At 48.9% G+C, this 15,816-nt stretch overlaps 1 protein-coding gene across 1 annotated transcript; it reads right to left on the bottom strand.

Annotated features, from left to right (window-relative positions):
* Positions 1–456: 456 nt before the first annotated feature.
* Positions 457–8,647, bottom strand: LOC130493246 (putative nuclease HARBI1). Its single transcript, XM_056866948.1, has 4 exons — positions 8,222–8,647; positions 3,069–3,198; positions 1,214–1,972; positions 457–864 (listed from the first exon to the last, which is right to left on the bottom strand). The coding sequence occupies exons 1-4, from the start codon at positions 8,582–8,584 to the stop codon at positions 476–478; spliced, it is 1,641 nt and encodes a 546-aa protein (XP_056722926.1). The 5' UTR covers positions 8,585–8,647; the 3' UTR covers positions 457–475.
* Positions 8,648–15,816: the final 7,169 nt, after the last annotated feature.

Genomic DNA, 15,816 nt, shown 5'->3' with positions numbered 1-15,816 from the left:
GGTGGTCTTCCATCCAAGTACTAACCACGGCCGACCCTGCTTAGCTTCCAAGACTTGATGAGAGCAAGCTAGCCTGGATCTTCAAGTCAGGGCATTTTGCTACTACCTTCGAGATGCCAGTGACTGAGCCTGGGAATATTTCTGCATGAAACCATGTGCTTTACGCCACAGTCATGGTACGAAGGGGACATATTTCAACAGGCAGCCATAAACTGGAAGAGCACCCTGCCTTTGAGGCCCCTCAAAACAAATCCCAGGGCAAAATCTGATGAAATTCAATACTCTGTAGTTACTTTGGATACAAGCTTAATTTAAAAAATAAAGTTTCATCGGGACAAAAGTCTGCAAAACCTAAGTGTCAAGTGGGAGAGAAGCGCTTAGGAATAACTCAACCATGTGCGGGCCATGCACCACCTCCCACTTGTTTGCCAATGACATACACAACCAGTCACAATCTATCTACTGAAAGCTGAGTTTATTGTGTGAAATAGTTGCTAATGATCTGCTCCCGAACTTCCGCCCCACGAGGATCCTGCTCCACGACGCCGTCCGTTTCCAAGTACGGAGGCACAGGGACCTCGGTGTCCACCCCCTGTCCCCCATTGATGATCGGCAACTGACGCCGGAGAGCCATGTTGTGCAACATGGCACACACCACGAACACCTTGGCCACCTTCTCTGGGCGAAGCATGAGCCTGCCCCCAGTGGAGTGGAGACACCGGAACCTCATCTTGAGTTGCCCAAACGCCCTCTCCACTACCATCCGGGTTGTTTCATGAGTGGCATTGTAACGTGCCACAGGTTCTGGGCCTTCATCACGGTGTGGAGTCATGAGGAAAGGGCGCAAGGGGTAGGCGCTGTCACCTGTGGAGAAGAAGAGATACTGTGAACATCACAATGCGCTTGGCGCAACCATCTCCATTGTGGGGCCCATTTCCATTGTGGCTACGGTTGCCATTTGACTGCTATATATAAGTGGGTAAATTCTCCCAATCTGTATGGTCTTTACCATAGAGAGTGGAGAAATTCCTAGAGTGTCGCTCGATGCAGTGATATCACTTCCAGGTCCCCACCCCAAAATGATGTTGCCGTGTCACATGAAGCCCCCCCTTCCATATACCCCAACAAGCTCCCACCAGTGCCAGATGCCGGCCTGGCAACCCTAGTTGCGGCCTCCCCTTAAAATTGCATCCCACGAACCCACAACACTCACCCAAGAGCCATCCCTTCCCTTCGGGCCACGACTCCAGGAGTCTCTGCAGTTGGGACAGCTGGAATATCCGAGCGTCATGGACGCTCCCGGGGAACTTCGCCAACACGTGGGTGAAGCACCCTGACGCGTCGCAGGTGGCCTGCACATTCAGACTGTGGAAGTTGTGGCAGTTGCGGTAGAGCGCCGGCATGTCTGCGGGGGCTATGATGGGCACGTGGGTGCAGTCCACTATCCCGATGACGTTTGGGAAGCCGGCAATGTCAAAGAACGCTTCCCTGGTGCGGCGGAGCTCTGAGTCAGTGGTGGGGAAGGTTATGTGCTCGTGCACGTGGCGGAGCATCGCTTCCAGGAAAGCGTCCAGGCAGCGGCTGACAGAGGACTGGGACACCCGCAGGTTGTCGCCCGTCATCCGCTGGAAGGAGCCGGTCCCGAGAACCTGCAGAGCTATCAGCACCTTCTGGAGAGTCGGGATATGCCTGCGGCTCGCAGAGGCCCCGTCCAGGTACGGCGCCAGGAGCGTGCACAGATCCTGAATGGCCTGGCGGTCCAGCCGGAAGCGGGTCAGGCATTCCTCGTCTGACACCTGGAGCTCGTGGGTGCGCATTCGGATGAGGCGGGTCCGCCGAGGTGGCCGCCTGCTGTGGATCTCAAGGTTGGCGGCATAGACAAGGTCCAATAGGCCCTCGTCGTCAGAGCTGCCCTCCTCTGGGTAGAGGGGAAGGGGGGCTCCTGCCCGCGGTTCCACCTGCCCAAGGGTCCCTGTAGGATCAAGGAGGGGGAGAGATCCTGATTACCCTCAGCGTAGGGGATCCAAATTAGGGCCTCACCTGTGTGGAGAAAACCTCTTATATTTTTGGCAGTTGAGCTCTCAGACGCTTGAACTTGGCCTCTTAGCTCATTTATGCCATTTACTGAGAAGTTGGGGGTGGAACTCAATTCCCCGGGCAACTCGCCACCAACTGGGCAGTGGCCTCATCCTGCTGTGCCACCACCAAGCAAGGACTTCGCCATTCTGCCGCAAATACGCTGCCGCAAATATGCCATTCTGCTGCAAATACCCAGAATAACGCCAATACGGAGCACTCTTCCCTGAAGATCACAGCAACACATGGAGATGTCTGGTCTCCTCTGGCCAAGTGCAATGGCGCCGTCACATGGACGGCAGCAAGGTTTCGCGGGAGAGGGAATAAAAATCCCCCCCAAACAGTGGCTGCAAGCTGTTCAGGGAGGGAGAAGAGCTGGCCCGTTTCAGTGGAACTTTGGCAGCCCATCATGCCAAAAATTTAGGACTTCATTCTTTCATTTCATTTCAAGTATTTATTTACTTCGTTTATACCCCGCCTTTCTCCCCAATGCGGCACGCATTCTCCTCTCCTCCATTTTGTCCTCGCAACAACCCTATGAGGTAAGTTAGGCTGAGGGTGTGTGTGGCCCCAGGTCACCCAGCAAGCTTCCAGGACTGAGTGGGGATTCGAACCTGAGTGTCCCAGATCCTAGCCTAACCACGATAGCGCAAGCTCTGGAGGACAAACCAAGGGATTCTGCAACAGTTAGCACCAGATGTAGGCCTGTTCGGTGCCCTCACTAACAGCGCTGAGGAAGGGACAAGACCAGAAGGAACCGCAAACATTTCAGAGGTTAAAAGTTTCACGAGGGAGTTGGACAGGTACATCTGAGGGGGAAAGCTTTAGAACAGAATTTGAAATCCTAACCTGCAGCATAAATTGGGTGTTGGACTAGTTTGTGCAGGGGAGAGCAGAACCCCTCAACGCCAGGCACTGGGCAGAGAAGAAATCACATCTGAAGTTCACTTCAAGGACTCAGCACAGTCAATTAAACCAAATACGAGACTTACCCAAAGAACGGGCCTCATCTTCCTCTGCTTCCTGCTTCGTTTCCCGGAACAGGGGCTTTGGCACCACCTCTGTCGGAGGCTGCTCGGCTTCTGGAGAATCCTCATTGTCCATCTCAAACAGTCCGAGCACCTAAAAAAATACCACCAAAGGCGTCTGTTTAGGCACAGGGCAAGGAAGGAAGGAGCCCCAAAGCAAGGGCCAGGTTCCCCGTTTGCTCCAACTACATTGGGTTTGGTCTGTTCAGGCCACCTAGGATGGCAGCCGATGGCAAGATTTGAACCGGGAACCTCCCAGATCAGAGTTCAGTCACCACATGGTATCAGCTCATCAGTGCCTGAATTCCAACATGCCTGCCCCTCCCTCCCACACTTTTGCCATTTCCAGTGGTTAGTTTTTTAAGGTACAGGGAACCAATCTAGTGGAGTTTATTTACTACATTCATACAGTCAGTGTGTCCAGAGGAGGGTGACCAGAATGGTCAAAGGTCTGGAATCCATGCCCTATGAGGAGAGACTTAAGGAGTTGGGTTTGTTTAGTTTGGAGAAGAGACGGTTAAGGGGTGACATGATAGCCATGTTTAAATATTTGAAGGGATGTCATGTTGATGAGGGAACTAAGCTTGTTCTCTGTTGCTCCAGAGACTAGGACACGGAGTAATGGATTTAAACTAAGAGAAAAGCAATTCCACCTAAACATTAGGAAGAACTTCCTGACGGTGAGGGCTGTTCAACGGTGGAATGCACTGCCTCGGAGGGTGGTGGAGTCCCTGTCTTTGGAGGTCTTTAAGCAGAGGCTGGATGGCCATCTGTCGGGAGTGCTTTGATTGTGGGATCCTGCATGGTGGGGGGAGGGTTGGGGTCACTGGGGATGTGGGGGGGAAGTAGTTGTTAATTTCCTGCACTGGGCAGGGGGTTGGACTAGATGACCCTGGTGGTACCTATTCTATACCCCATCTTTTTCCCCAATGGGGACTTCAAAACAGCTTACGCTGTTCTCCTCTCATTCACCTTAACCTTACAACACCCCTGTAAGGTAGGTTAGGTTTTAGAATGCATGATTGGCCCAAGGTCATCCAGTAGGATTCGAATCTGGGTCTCCCAGATCCTAGACCAACACTCGAACCCCTAATCCATGGCAGCGCTCTCACTGGGTTGAAATGGTTTGGCTTTCGGATTTCATTAAGGGAACCTCCTACAATCTCTCCCACCCTATCATTTTAGCAGAGTGGTATATTTTAGATGAGATACCCTGAGGAATTAAGGATGAAGAAGAGTTAGTTTCTATCTGCCGACTTTCTCTACCACTTAAGGCAGAATCAAACTAGCTTACAATCACCTTCCCCTCCCCTCCTCACAACAAACACCCTGTGAAGTAGGTGAGGCTGAGAGAGCTCTATCAGAGCTCTGACTTGTCCAAGGTCACCCAGCTGACTTCAGTGTAGGAGTGGGGAAACAAATTCAGTTCACCAGATTAGCCTCTGTCACTCATGTGGAGGAGTGGGGAATCAAACCCAGTTCTGCAGGTCAGAGTCCATTGCTCCAAACCACCGCTCTTTAACCCCTACACCATGCTGGCTCTCCCTTGTCCATATGGCAGAGGAAAAAAACCTGTGTAAGAAGGCACGTGCTTATGGCTGTGTGTGTCAAGTGCCATCAAGTCTCTTCCAACTCATGGCAACCCTATAAATCAGCCTTGCTCATTAACAGGTCTTGCAGACCGAGGGGCCGTGGCTTTCTTTACGGAGTCAATCCACCTCATGTTGGGTCTTCCACTTTTCCTGCTGCCTTCCAACTTTTCCTAGCATGAATGTCTTTTTCAGTGACTCTTGTCTTCATGTGACCAAAGTACGATAGCCACAGTTTAGTCATTCTAGCATCAAGAGGCAGTTCAGGCTTGATTTGATCTAGAACCCAGAGATTTGTCTTCCTGGCAGTCCACAGTACAGAGAAATTAGGACAAAACCTACGGATGATCTGCTTACAGGACTGGACCAAAAGAGACCCACCAAATCTCTTGTCCCATAAGCTTTACACCTTACATACTCCTTTGCTGTTCCCAGTGGTGACCAACAGTCCAGACCCAGATGCCGTACTTTGTTAAGACACCACGAGAGATCTGGAGAGCTGGGTTTGATTCCCCACTCCTCCACATGAGCAGCAGAGGCTAATCTGGTGAACTGGATTTTGATTATCTACTCCTTCACCTGAAGCCAGCTGGGTGACCTTGGGCTAGTCACACTCTCTCAGCCTCATCTACCTCACAAGGTGTTGCAGGGAGGGGAAGGGAAGGTGATTGTAAGCCAGTTTGATTCTTCCTTAAGTGGTAGAGAAAGTCGGCATATAAAAACCAACTCTTCTTCGTCTTCTTCTACAAGCTCACACACACAGGCAACGTGTCCGTGTGTGGTATTGCAAGAAGAGACATGCCAGGACTGAGACATCAGGTTTGCTAGAACCGAAAGGCCTGGCCTTGGTGGGTCTTATGAAGACTCCTTCCCCATAGAGACCCTCCCAACTACCAAGCTTTTTGTCCAGGAAGAACCTCCTTCATTCTGCTGGTATCCCACCCATTATTTGAAAGTGCATTGTAACCCATGTGGTTAGTACTTGAATGGGAGACCACCACGGATGTCCAGGATTGCTACGCAGAGGCAGGAAATGGCAAACCAACTCTGAGTGTCTCTTGCCCTGAAAACCCTATAGGGTTGCCATAAAGGTGTAATTTATCATCACTTAGAATCATAGAGTTGGAAGGGGCCATAGAGGCCCCTTCTAGTCCATCCCCCCACTCAATGCAGGATCAGCCTAGAGAATCCCTGACAAGTGTTTGTTCAGCCTCTGCTTAAGGACTGCCAGTGAGCGGGAGCTCACCACCTCCCTAGGTAGCCGATTCCACTGTTGAACAACTCTTCCTTTAAAAACGTTTTTCCTAACATCCAGCCAGTACCTTTCTGCCCATAATTTAAACCCTTTATTACAAGTCGTATCCTCTGCTGCCAACAGGAACAGTTCCCTGCTCTCCTTTAAGTGACAGCCCTTCAAATACTTAAAGAGAGCAATCATGTCTCCCCCTCAACCTCCTCTTCTCCAGACTAAACATTCCCAACTCCCTCAGATTTTCCTCATAGGGCTTAGTCTCCAGGCCCCTGATCATCCTCGACGCTCTCCTCTGCACCCGCTCCATTCTGTCCACATCTTTTTTGAAGCGAGGCCTCCAGAACTGCACACAATACTCCAGGTGTGGCTTGAGCAATGTTGTGTATAGCAAGACTGTGACATCTTGCGTTTTGGATATTATGCCTCTGTTGTTGCACTGCATCACATTTGCTGCTCATATTTAACTTATAGTCCACCCATACCCAAGATCTTGTTCATGCACAGTGTTACCCGGAAGTGTATCCCCCATCTAGTATGCATGTTCATCATTTTTGTTACCTACATGTAGAACTCGGCACTTATCCTTGTTGCCGCCACCCCTTTGACTGAGGACTGTTGGGAGGGACTAGAGAGGTATATAGATAACTTAGTGATTTTATATCCGGCTGCCTCCCTTGTAATGGGTGGGAACTTTAATGCTAGAATGGGTCATGATGACCAATCGTTATATGCTAGCTACCATTAATATAATACAAATTCTGAAACCCCATACCGTATGACCAGAGGAATATTTAAAGATCCTAAGCACAACCTTGCTGGATTAACACTAGCTCAGGTTGTGCTTAAACTGGACCTAGCTATCCTTAATGGGACGGTAACAACTTGGAGGAGATGTGGCAGGCTCTTATCTTCTTTGCGTAAACAGGGTTGCTTGTGTTAAAGAACTGACAATGACACTGATTGGAAGAACTGGATCTGACTGGCTTTTAAGTGATGTTTTACTTTATTGTGGTGTTTAGTGGGCAAGAAGCCAAGCCATGAAGTCTCCAGCCTAAGTCTTGATTGTGCTGCGAGCTCAGTAGAAGGTTTCAAGAAGGCCTCCAGATCTGGGGCTCCTCCAGATCTGGGGATGAAAGGAGGAGGAAGAAGAAGAGGAAGAAGAGGAGGAAAAGGAAGAGGAGGAGGAAGGAGAAGAAGGAGAGGAAAAAGAAGAGGAAGAGGAAGAAGAAGAGGAGGAAGAAGAGTTGGTTTTTATATGCTGACTTTATCCCTTAAGGGAGACTCAAACTGGCTTACAATCATCTTCCCTTCCCCTCCCCACAACAGACACCCTGTGAGGTAGGAGGGGCTGAGAGAGTAATAATAATAATTATTATTTATTAATACAGTCGCTGACCAGCAAAAACAAACAAACAAACAACAACAGCCACAATAGATAAGGGCTGAGAGAGTGCGACTAGCCCAAGGTCACCCAGCTGGCTTCATGTGTAGGAGTGGGGAAACAAATCCAGTTCACCAGATTAGCCTCCACCGCTCACGTGGAGGAGTGGCGAATCAAACCCGGTTCTCCAGATCAGACTCCACCGCTCCAAACCACTGCTCTTAACCACTATACCACGCTTACTGACTAACCTTACAGAGAAGTTACGAAGATGTTGTACAGGAACCGCTCTGAACATCCTGACATAACCATATGAATGCAAAGTCTTATTATTTTGTTTAAAAATCCTTCCATATGTTCCTGCCCAGGAATTAAGATCACAGGGAGGGGCCCTCCTGATTGTCCCACAAATCAAAGAAGGTTGCCTGCTGGGCACACAAGTGAGGGACTTTTTGGTGGCAGCCCCACAATTATGGAAGAGCCTCCCCAGGGAGGTGCACCCGGCCCACTCATTGTCGATCTTTAGGAGGCAGCTGAAGACAGTTTCATTTACAACTTTGTTCAACTGATCTAGTATTTATTTATTGGCAGTCCTAATCGGTTTTAAAATTGTGACCTTTTGTGTAATGTTTTATAATTGTTTTATTTATATTTTTGTTTTTTAAAAAAATAATTGTTTCCCATATTGTAAATCGCCTTGAGTTCTGCAAGGGAGAAAGATGGCTGATAAATGTTCTAATTGAATAAATACATAGGCTCCCTTTTATTAGCTAACCAAATTAAGGCCAGTTTGATTTTTTTTTTATCCTAGCACACAATTTTTGAAAGACATCTTCCAGATTTACATCTTGTGATGTCTCAGATCAACTATATCAACTATAAAACGCCCTCTCACCTGCTGTTCCCTCCTTTCGGCCTCTTGCTGCATCTGCAGAAAATCCTCAGCCAGGGTGGCCGCCTGCGAACAGGTCTCCGGTTCGTGCTCCCTCACCCAGCTCTGAATATCCAGCGGCAGGATGGCCAGGAACTGCTCCAGAATCAGCAGCTCCAGGATCTGCTCCTTGGTGTGCCTCTCTGGCTTCAGCCACCGATGGCAGAGGTACCACAGCTGGCTGCAAACCTCCCGGGGTCCCTCGGCCTCCTGGTAGCGGAACTGCCGGAAGCGCTGCCGTTTCATCTCCATGCTGGCGGAGTCATCTCCCAAGACTTCCTCCTTCACTTTCACTGTCCCGGACTCGCTGATCTCCTCCGAGTCCATGCTGTTGTGGGCCTCGGGCGCTTCTTCCCTGAGGCCCGAGGGTGGGTGACGGGCAGCCCGTCCGCTCCTCGGCCACTGGCGGGGGACGGCAGGTCCCTCAACGGAGGGCGAGGACCCTCGTTTGTCTCCCCAGTCAGCGGACCTTGTGGGCTGCGGGTTTTTCCATCCGGAACGGCTGGAACGAGTTGCGCCGAGCAGTTCTTTGTGGTGACCTGCTCTGCCTCTGGGTAGCCCGCCATCTTTTTCTCGGAGACCGCGAGAGCCTTCTCCCCCCTTCTTCCGCCACCTTTCCTCCGGTTCGGGGGTTTCAGGTTCTTCCTCCTCTTCCTCCTCCACCTTCATTCCCCGCCGGGCCATCTGCTCGATAGCTCCCTGGGCCGCTCCACGCTTGGCAGTCATTTCGGGGACGGTCTTGCCACAGGCCTTCCCTCCGGGTCTTCCTTTCCAAACACGAGAGAATTGGGGATGGGCCCGGACTGTCACTCGCTGCCCGTGCTTCCGTTCGTAGGAGAGGCTGCTTTATCGGGTCGAAAGAGGAGTCTTTGCACTCAGCGTACGGAGGGCGTCTCCAAACAAATGGAAAGTCAGTTGCTGCTGACAGGGCCTTCTACCTGAAGAACAGGAATGAGGTAAAATTTAACTTCAGAGTGGATGTCAAGCGGTGGGACGCAGCAACAGTCTAGGCGAGAGGCAGAGTTTTTCTAGCTATCACTAAGACTTCGCTGTCCCTCCATCCCCACGTCCTCCTCTGTCATGGACCACCTTGACTTAGATCACGATGGGTAGCCACCTTAGTCTGTCACTAGTGGTAGAAACGAGTAGGAGTCCAGTAGCACCTTAAAGACTAACAACATTTCTGGCAGGGTATTGAGCTTTTGTGAGCCACAGCTCCCTTCTTCAGATGAAGGAGAAGGAGGAGAAGAATTAGTTTTTATATGCCGACTTTTCCTACCACTTAAGGAAGAATCAAACCGGCTTACAATCACCTTTCCTTTCCCTCCCCACAACAGACACCCTGTGAGGTAGGTAGGGCTGAGAGAGCTGTGACTAGCCCAAGGTCACCCAGCTGGCTTCGTGTGGAGGAGTGGGGGAAACAAATCCAGTTCACCAGATTAGCCTCCGCCGCTCATGTGGAGGAGCGGGGAATCAAACCCTGGTTCTCCAGATCAGGCTCCACCACTCCAAACCACCGCTCTTAACCACTACACCACGCTTGGTCTAGACACAGCTAGAATGACTGTATCTGAAGAAGGGAGCTGTAGCTCACGAACGCTCATACCCTGCCAGAAATTTTGTTAGTCTTTAAGGTGCTACTGGACTCCTACCCCTTGAGTTAGTATGGGAAGAGGTGTCCTCCGAGAAGGAGGTCAACCTGCCCCCAAGCCCCCTTGTTGACAGACCCTCTCAGTGGGGGAGACTCTCCAGTTCCTCCCTGAAGTGTCCCTAAACCAACACCGGCCCCGGCCCCTGAGCCAGCAGGGCCCTCAGCCCTGGAGGCCGCAGCATGGACCCATCCATGACCAGACCTGCCACGGTCCCCTGAAGCACCCCAAGGACCAGAGGAGGCAAAAAGCTAGGGCTGGGCAGCCCCCACGGCCTCCCCTCTGCTAAGGAAACGCAAGGAGAGACTGAGATATGCCATCACGGAACCTGAGCCCCAATACTCCTCGGCGTGGTAAAGTGGTTAAGAGCAGTGGACTCTAACCTGGAGAACCGGGTTTGATTCCCCGCTCCTCCACATGAAGCCTGCTGGGTGACCTTGGGCCAGTCACAGTTCTCTCAGAACTCTCCCAGCCCCACCTACCTTACAATGTGCCTGTTGTGGGGAGGGAAAGGGGTGATTGTAAGCCACTTTGAGACTCCTTAAAGGTACAGAAAAAGCAGGGTATTTATTTTATTTATTTTATTTTGTGATTTATAGCCTGCTCTCCCCGGCCGAAGCCGGCTCAGGGCGAGTAACACCATGCAAGATATATTAATACATCAATAATAAAATTAACCACAAAATCTAAATTTTAAACAATAAAATTCCAAAATATTGTCAAAGGGTTTCACGGTCAGAGTTCATTGGTTCTTGTAGGTTATCCGGGCTGTGTGACCGTGGTCTTGGTATTTTCTTTCCTGACGTTTCGCCAGCAGCTGTGGCCGGCATCTTCCGAGGAGTCACACTGAAGGACAGTGTCTCTCAGTGTCAAGTGTGTTGGAAGAGTAATATATATAGTCAAAAGGGGGGTTGGGTTTGAGCTGAGTCATTGTGCTAATAACTTGGCTTCCTGTCCTGAAAACCTCCAGACTAACAAAGACTACAGTCCACAATAGCCATGCAGATTAGCTTTGATTCCACATGTTAACAGATCACTTCAGGATACAATGGTTCCACTTTAACATACCACACCCTCATCAGCACATTATCTTGATACTTACAGGACAATGATTAGCACATTACCTTTGACACTTTTGCAGGACAATGGGGGTTACCGCACTTTGCATTCCCAGCGATGTATTAAGAGTTTGAAAATGTTATAAAAAACATCGCTTTAAAAGGGTTTTTGGATACCATGGCTTATAAATGGTTGGAAGACGTCCTCACAGCTAAAGGGGCCAAAACAAAGTGCGAAAAGTATTTTTTATAACGTTTTCAAACTCTTAATACATCGGTGGGAATACATATAAAGTACGAACATTTTTTTAAATAACATTTTCAAATTCGTAATACACCGCTGGGAATACAAGTGCGGTAACCTGACTCAGCTCAAACCCAACCCCCCTTTTGACTATATATATTACTCTTCCAACACACTTGACACTGAGAGACCCTGTCCTTCAGTGTGACTCCTCTGAAGATGCCTGCCACAGCTGCGGGCGAAACGTCAGGAAAGAAAATACCAAGACCACGGTCACACAGCCCGGATGACTTACAAGAACCAATAAAATTCCAATTTAAAACTTAAACCTGGTTGCCTGACCTTGGGCTGTGATTTTGGCTACTGGGTCCTGGACTTTGGCTTTGGACTGAAAGTCTAGAACCCTTGCTAGGAGATCTCTTGTGGCCCGGGACTTGCCTCGAACCTGGTGAGCAGGACACCCGTCAACTGTAACAGGCTGTCTCCTGCAGACCCTACACAGATTATCCGTCTGTGACCTTTTCACACTCTCGTAGCAACCTCAGTTGCTACAAGTGGCTCAGTGGTACAGCATCTGCTTGGCACGCAGACGGTCCCAGGTTCAATCCCCGGCATCTCCAGTTAAAGGGACGAGGCAGGTAGGTGATGTGAAAGACCTCCGCCTGAGACCCTGGAGAGCCGCTGCCGGTCTGAGTAGACAATGCTGACTTTGATGGACCAAGGGTCTGATTCAGCAGAAGGCAGCTTCACGTGTTCATGTGTTCAACCTTGGACACTCGGCATTTCTCCTAACCTCCTGTCTCCCCTGCCCACGGCCAAGTGCTTTCGATGTGCTGCTTCTGACCGACCCTGTGATTTTTCATGTCTTTAAAAATGGCCCAGGCTAACCCAATCATGTCAGATCTCAGAAGCTAAGCAGGGTCAGCCCTGGTTAGTATTTGGATGGGAGACCGCCCAGGAAATCCAGGGCCGCGACATGCAGGCAACGGCAAACCATCTCCGAACGTCTCTTGCCTTGAAAACCATACAGGGTTGCCCCTAAGTCGGCTGCGACTCAACGGCAATTTCCATCCCGCAAAACTTAGCAGAAAGAGGATAAATAGAGCAACCGGATGACTGTAAAACACATCCACGTCCACCTTGGGAAAAGTGGGCTTTTTGTTTCTGTCACAGCGAACACAAGAAAGGCCCAGCTGGATCAGACCAAGGCCCATCAAGTCCAGCAGTCTGTTCACACAGGGGCCAACCAGCTGCCTCTAGGAAGCCCCCAAACAAGACGACTGCAGCAGCACCATCCTGCCCCTGTTCCACAGCAGCACCTAATATATTAGGCATGCTCCTCTGATCCAATGTTGTTGTTGTGGTTGACAAAGCGGTTACACAAATACATGAAGCTGCCTCATACTGAATCAGACCCCTTGGTCCATCAAAGTCAGTACTGTCTACTCAGACCGGCAGCAGCTCTCCAGGGTCTCAGGCTGAGGTCTTTCACATCACCTACCTGCCTGGTCCCTTTAACTGGAGATGCCGGGGATTGAACCTGGGACCTTCTGCATGCCAAGCAGAGGCTCTACCACTAGGGGATGCAAGGAACAAAAGGCAGAGAACCAGTGACTTACAAGATCCACCTGCACTAAAGCAGCCCAAAGACCTTCCTCTTGTTTAATGCAAGAGAGGGGATGACCCCCCCCCGACACCCCTATGGCTGCTCTACATCATCATCTAGTTCATCATCCTCGAGTTCACCATCTAACCAACAAGAAACTTCAGCAAATCGTACACAGAGGGAAGAGGACCAGAATACTGTGCTGATGTTAGATTAGCTGTGGCAGAGAAAAATCACCTAGGTTTTAATGTTTCGAGGATGTTCGGATATGATTTGCGTCTGACTGTATTGTATTTTGGCTTAAGACCTTGGGTCAAAAGAGCCATTGTTAAGAAAGGAAAGGGTTTTTCTAAGAATAAGCCTATTGCCAAAAATTACACACCTATTGTAACAAATCAGCAGCACGTTGGCTAAAGTAGTTATGGGAAATCGATCCCGGAACCACTGAAATATATCATGCAAATTCTCATATGAAATACATACCACAAACCTTCCCACCACCTTAACTTCTCTCAGTGTGTTGGTTCTGTTCCTCTCTGCTTTGACAGTCATTGACAGAACTATAATAGTTTTGGGCACCACAATTTAAAAAAGATGTAGGCAAGCTGGAACGGGTCCAGAGGAGGGCAACAAAGATGGTGAGGGGTCTGGAGACCAAGTCCTACGAGGAAAGGTTGAAGGAGCTGGGTATGTTTAGCCTGAAGAGGAGAAGACTGAGAGGGGGCATGATAACCATCTTCAAGTACTTGAGGGGCTGTCATATAGAGGAGGGTGCCGAGTTGTTTTCTGTTGCCCCCGAAGGTCGGACCAGAACCAACGGGTTGAAATTAAATCAAAAGGGTTTCCGTCTAGACATTAGGAAGAATTTTCTAACAGTTAGAGCGGTTCCTCAGTGGGACAGGCTTCCTCGGGAGGTGGTAAGCTCTCCTTCCCTGGAGGTTTTTAAGTAGAGGCTAGGTGGCCATCTGTCAGCAATGCTGATTCTGTGACCTTAGGCAGTTCATGAGAAGGAGGGCATCTTGGCCATCTTCTGGGCATGGAGTAGGGGTCACTGGGGGTGTGTGGGGGAGGTAGTTGTGAAATTCCTGCATTGTGCAGGGGGTTGGACTAGATGACCCTGGTGGTCCCTTCCAACTCTATGATTCTATGAACCATTTTTTTATTGCACATTTTTTATTTTTTTATTAATAAGTAGATATACAGAGGGGAAAATAGGGAAAGGGAAAATATTATTTACATATCATTTTGTTGGTATCTAACAATCTCTACCCCTCTTTATACCGTCTTCCATATTTTCTTAACGTAATAGTAATTTGATTTGACTAAATCTTTTGTCTGGTGCTTTTAATATATTCATAAAAGGATTTCCATCTCTCATTATTCTGTTTTCGTGCATTATCTTTCATATATTCTCTTAATTGTGCCATAGTAATATATTCTAGGGGCTTGTCTGACCATGTTTGAAGTTTTGGGATCTTATTTGTTTTATTCTATGAACCATTGTCACATTTGTGATGTGTACACCTGGGAAGGTTTTTGATACGTATTTCATGTGAGAATTTGTATGATGTATTTGAGTGGTTCTGGGGTCGATTTCCTATAACACATGCTGCTAATTTGTTATAGTAGATATTGTTCTCAGCATAGGTTTTGTTTTTTACAAAAGTTACACACCGACATTTGGGCCTCGGACTTTCTGATCTAAAAGGGTATCAAAATTGTCAGGAAGTTTCGGAGGGTAGCTGATTGCCCTGCAGTAGAACAGCTAGATTTGAGTCCGGTAGCATCTTAGAGATCAAAAAGATTTTCTGGATATACGCTTACAAGAGTCAAAGCTCCCTTGTCAGAGTACCACTTCAGTCTGAAAGACCAGTAAATGTGTAGTCCTGAACACCCCAGAAATATCTGAAAACCGAACTCTTCTCATTCTCTCCCCCGAAACAGGGTACCCCAAAATTGATGGGTGGCTTGAAAAGCCATCCCAAAAGCTGCCATTTGGTACATACCGGGCCCCACGCACTTGCTGTATGAAAGGACACTTTATACAGCTCCTTCCTTCTCAAAGGAGGGGACTCAAAACATGGGGCATAACATCCAGGGAATTTCCAGCACACCTGAGGCCATTTGGGCCCAATGTCAGATTTCCAAGCCACTTTGAAAGCTGAAATGTGGCATCTGCACAGCCCGAGATGCACCGATTCTAGAAACCGCCCCAAAATTGAAATTGTTGCTGCTCCTCGTCTTTTTTTTGCTTGTGGCAAGGTACTTTTTGGCATTTTATCCCTGCAACCACTCTTATTAGCGAAGACAGGGGGTGTGTGTATCTGCAAGCAATTGGGCAGCCTAACCCACTGGTTCCCAACCAGGGGTCCGCGAGAACTAAATTAAGGTCCGTGAAACAAAGTTATAAACCCATAATAAATTAATATTTTCAATTAAAAGCTCTCTATTATAAAAAATATTCAAATATTATTCTAAGTTTAATAACAGTTATGATTAAAGTTTATTTTCAAATCCTCTGAATTTTTATTTTGAACCTTGGGGTCCCTGCACCGAGCAAAAAAGTCCTAGTGGTCCCTGGTCAAAAAAAGGTTGGGAACCACTGGCCTAACCCAATCAAACCCTGGGGCATTATCTCAGGACAGATGCCGGTAATACAGCATGGAGCAAGCCAAGAGAAGAAATCTTGGCCGAGGGGTGCTCAAGACTGGAGTGGGAGGGCCTCACTTCTGGTAACAGCCAGGAACATACATCCATGCTTGCAGAATGCTAGCATATGCCACTACGGTTATCAGGTCCGTCTTTGCCACCAGTGGGAGTTTTTTGGGGCCGAGCCGGCGGAGGACGGAGTTTGGGGAGGGACTTCAATGCCATAGAGTCCAGTTGCCAAAGCGGCCGTTTTCTCCAGGTGATCTGATCTCTATCGGCTGGAGATCAGTTGTAATAGCAGGAGTTCTCCAGCTTGTACCTGGAGGCTGGCAACCCAATGTGCCACCTATAAT

Source organism: Euleptes europaea, chromosome 1, assembly GCF_029931775.1.
Source record: "Euleptes europaea isolate rEulEur1 chromosome 1, rEulEur1.hap1, whole genome shotgun sequence".
Classification (NCBI taxonomy): Eukaryota; Metazoa; Chordata; class Lepidosauria; order Squamata; family Sphaerodactylidae; genus Euleptes; species Euleptes europaea.
This window is presented reverse-complemented; position numbering and strand designations above follow the sequence as displayed.